At 40.4% G+C, this 4,557-nt stretch overlaps 1 protein-coding gene across 1 annotated transcript; it reads left to right on the top strand.

The window, feature by feature from the left end:
- Positions 1 to 1,546, top strand: LOC103724295. The gene is made up of 2 exons (XM_008815509.4): positions 1 to 963; positions 1,086 to 1,546. The coding sequence occupies exons 1-2, from the start codon at positions 184 to 186 to the stop codon at positions 1,212 to 1,214; spliced, it is 909 nt and encodes a 302-aa protein (XP_008813731.1). The 5' UTR covers positions 1 to 183; the 3' UTR covers positions 1,215 to 1,546.
- Positions 1,547 to 4,557: the final 3,011 nt, after the last annotated feature.

Below are 4,557 nucleotides of genomic sequence, written 5' to 3'. Positions count from 1 at the left end.
CCCCCCCCACGGCAAGAAGACACGCCATGGGCTGCCACTGCTTCCCCAGAAATATCCCATAGCCCCCAAACACATCATGGAAAGTTCCCTTCTTTGATCACCCACTGATTCCATAGCACCCTCTCTCTCTCTTCTAAGCCTTCCTCTTTGTATCGATCGCTATAACCCCTTCTTTCCTTCCCCATGGAGAAAACTTCCATAGACATGGATCTGGAGGAGTGGGAGTTCCTCCCTGACGGCAAGAGTTTCCTGGATTTTGGCCATGAGGGTGGCAAGGAGTTATCCTCCAAGGAGATCTGTTTTGATACCAAAGGAATCGTCGACATGAATTACTTCATCTGCCCGTCACCCACCTCTCGCTTCACCCATGCAGAGGAGGAGAATTCGAACCCTGCAAGCGAAACCAAACAAGCTCTACGTCCAACTGGTCCGGACCCAATAGTAGAGAAGAAGAAGGAGGAGGAGGAGCAAGATGATGAGCTAGCCAAAGAGTTCAAGGACATCGGCGTCATCCCTCCGGCGATCATAGCCAACCATGACGCGGTGTCTCAAGTCTTCTTCAAGGTGAAGGAGAATGAATTCAAGATGAACTCTCCCAAGTCCAACACCAGGGGGCTCATCCCTCATATCGAACCCGACCCAATTCGATTCGAGGAGGAGAAGGAGGAGGAGGACTGCAAGGTTGAGGAAACGAAGGAGCACACGAAGTCAAAGAATTCAGCATTTGAGAAAGAGGCGGAGAAAGACGAGGACCATCTGGAGTCTGAGGTCAAAGGCAAGCCTTGCTGGGAGAGCTTTGGTTGTGATATGTGGAGGTGGAGATTGACCGGTATTGGAGCTCTCTGCTCCACTGGAGTGGCTGCTGCCGCCACCCTATGTATGCTTCTTTTGGGCGGCCGGCAGCGGCAGAAGCAGCAGCACCAGAACCAGAGGATCCAGTTCCAGATCTATGGCGATGACAAGGTCTCGTGTTCCCCTACTAAAGATTCATTTAACTCCTTTCAAATCCTCCGAATAATTCGCATCGAATGCTTTAAAAACTCGATTTCAGTTCGCTGATTGATTAGGTTTGGGAATTTTTGCAGAGGATCACGCAGATGGTGCAGCAGGCCACAAGGCTGAACCAGGCGCTTTCGGCAGTGAGGGGGGCTCCCATGGCAAGGCATCAAAACGTGGCACACATATCATTTCGTGGATACTACGATGGGCTCTGATCCATTGCTCTCGTTCCAGAAGATCTCATCAAATGGTATGTACCTGGTGCACTTCCGAGCTCTGCACCCAGGAAGAATGGTGGAAGGGGAATAGTATACTGGAGGAGAACAGTTTCTAAAAGACTAGTTATTTAATGATTAGTTATGAATACTTTAATAGTTTCAGGGGCAGGATTGCTTTGTTCTTGTGAGCACTGGTCCCAAAAAAAAGAAAAAAAGAAAAAAAGAAAAGATATCCTTGGTGTGTACCACAATTATTATTCCACTTTGATGAAGTAGGATGGTGCGGAATAGATGAATAATTGCAGTGATAACAGCTTTCTATTCAGAAATTAATGCGTTACTTAACCGTATTCAGTATAAAAACTTATACCATTATGGAATTTCTAAAATATCTTCCCAGCGTCCAAATCAGAGCAGAAATGAATTTGGTTCCATCCCACAAGTTACTTTCTTCCTATTATTAAAAAAAAACAATTAACAAAAGAATGGTCACTTCTATGGGAGATAAAATATCTGTAGCCTTTTTAACATCACTGCCCTTCCTGAATAAAAGCTTCACTTCAAACAACTTGAATAGTCATCGGAGAAGATTGTCACATACTTGGAATGGACTAATAATGTCCTGAAATAAATATACCTTCCTTGGTCAATATGTTGGAACTAAGTAGCATTCAACTTTCAATTTTGATGTGGCCCTGGAGAAGGCAACAAAGATATGGATGGTTCGTTGCTTGTCGCATACCCTCATGAGGTAGCTGTGCATTGATTCTGACCGTGAGAGGGAGGCTTTTGAGTCGGAGTGCAGAGGCGGCACTGTGAAGGCCACATTCGCTGCGTTTCGTGCTTCTTTATCCATCATTCATCTTGGGATCGGTTTCCACGTCCCTTTCGCCCTCACTTTTCTCCTCGTGCCCTTCAAACGCAAGCAAAGCTAGTGCTTTATCATTAAACTATAGCTGGTGTCGGTAACCGCACGAAACTTCAGAAGTATTTGTTTCATTAGGGACATTGTGGCAACTTACTTTGCGTCTTTTTCAACTTCCTCTGCATCTCTTTTGCAGGCCAGTTGATATTCTTTTAGAGTTTTGAGTTTTTTTTTTCTAAAATAAGCGATTCATATCTGATGAATACGAATACATCCAATAAAGTCAGAAAACAGAATATTTTAAAGTGCCCAAGATAGCTCCTCATCTCCAGCCCATACTGTACTAGTCGTATGATTGATCATATAGGCGTCCATCCAATCTGCAGCCCCATTAGCTTCACGGAAGACATGCTTAGCCTAAAAGGCCACTTCATCTCTCGTCATGGCTCAGATGTCACGAAGTAGAGGGTGGTCGTCACCTGCACCCCTTGGACCTTCCTGAATCCAGAGTTCTTAGAAGCTTTTCTCCAGCTTAAGTTTTTGATTTATTTAAAATTCTAAAAATTCTTTTAAAATTTACATTTATTATGCTTGCATTCAATACTTCGTAAAACCTACGCTTACAACCAATGAAATTAACAGTATTAGTAAAATTATTTATTTTATAAAAAAATTGAAATTATCCTTAGATGGGGAGGATGATGCACACGCGTTCTTATATCTTTGAATGGTTGTTATATCACTTAAGATTATTTTATTTTTTTTTATTTTTTTAATATAGTATTTAGATTCTATTTAAGATTAACCATTTTACTGATGTTCTTAAGTTATAAATTAAAATATTAAATAATAATAAACAACTATTAGAGATGAATATAATTTATTTTAAATTTAAAAAAACTATAATTTACTTTAAAATATGATTGGATGTTTAAGAACGACATATTTTTCTCTCTCTTAGGGGCAGCGCACTTGAACATCAAAGAAGGGCCCAGAAGTGACTCATAGTCCACTTAACCCACGCTGGTTGGCACCGGCACCCTATTATTCCCCCAAACGGCTTGAAAATATTGAAAATGGCTCAGCCATTTACGGAACAAATTGGTTAACTCCGTCGGTATCCCACAGAGAACAGTAAAATGACAAGACATATTCTCGCTGTCCTTTTTTCGGAAATCAGTCGGCTAGGATTGCCAGCTGTTTTCTTACCTTTTTAAATAAAAATTTTATTGTAATGGAGAGTCGATCCGGCAACTGGTGCATAAATGATGTAACTATGTATAACCATTAAAAAGTTAAAACATATTAAATTATGGGCCGCTCTAGGTAACTTTCTTTTTTTCAACCTATAAAACTTTTTTATATACGAGACTACCTAATCCACCGCATCGTTAGCCACTCTATAAACATGCTTGGTCTAAAAAACCATCCCGCCACTAATTATAATGTGAATATTTCGAAGAAAGAGGTGGCACCCACTCATGTTGCTGGTGTCCTCTGAATCCAGCCAATTATCATGGTCAAATCATCCTCAAGCATGACTATTCTAGCCTACTCTCTTTTTTTACACTCTCCTAGGACTTCCTTCTATTCGTAAATAGGAGGCAAAGAGTAACTATCCTTTTTTATTTTTTATTTTTTATTTTATATTATTTATTTATTTTAATGTTTCTAAATTAGACCTATTTCAGCCTATTCCATAGGGGAGCCTTGGGTTTAAATCCAGGTGATGGCATTGCAATTATATTCCTCAGAGGGAGATTAATTTCTATTATCTGTCCAAAAACTTTGGAATAGTTGTTGCAGCTGTCCATGTACTTGATCACTCTTAACTTTCAGAGGTTGGAAATCTGATTTCAGAGTCCAGATTCTTTGTAACTTCTGAATCAGTAAACTGTTGATAGGCGTTTTGTAGTTGCTGAGATAGAGATGCATTTCTTACTCTAACTTGGTCAGCCTGAGAGTTGGACAACAAACTAATAATATGAGCTTCTCTCTTCTCTCTTATTTATTTTTCTCTGTTGTTCTATTATATTTCTGCTAACTGAATATATTTTATTACAATTCTTTCACATCTGTTGATGAATCTTGCAGGGCGATGATTGAAAACAGAGGGACCACTCTGCTCTATGGGGTCCCACTGCATTCAATGTACTCTTACTTGGATTTGCAATCTTCGAAATGAACTGCTGCACAGTTGCATGGATACCATTGGTTTAGCTGTCTTCTTCTATTTGATGGCTCCATAAGACAAATCATCTAGTTTTCCTTGTGCTTCAGTGGAAAGTTGATGGCTGCTGATCTAATTTGTTATTTCCTGCTGCCCTTGGAACTATATCTTTTCCTCCCTCCTTTTATTCCGAATTGGCTGACTGCCCTTGGAGCTATATTACCTAATTTCCAATGACAGACTGGCTAATGCTAACATAGAGTTTGGAAACTTGGAATTGAGGAGAAAGGAATGGAATGGAAGGA

Source organism: Phoenix dactylifera, unplaced genomic scaffold (assembly GCF_009389715.1).
Source record: "Phoenix dactylifera cultivar Barhee BC4 unplaced genomic scaffold, palm_55x_up_171113_PBpolish2nd_filt_p 000076F, whole genome shotgun sequence".
Lineage (NCBI taxonomy): Eukaryota > Viridiplantae > Streptophyta > Magnoliopsida > Arecales > Arecaceae > Phoenix > Phoenix dactylifera.
The sequence above is the reverse complement of the archived record's forward strand: the minus strand, read 5'-3'. Positions and strand labels throughout refer to the sequence as shown.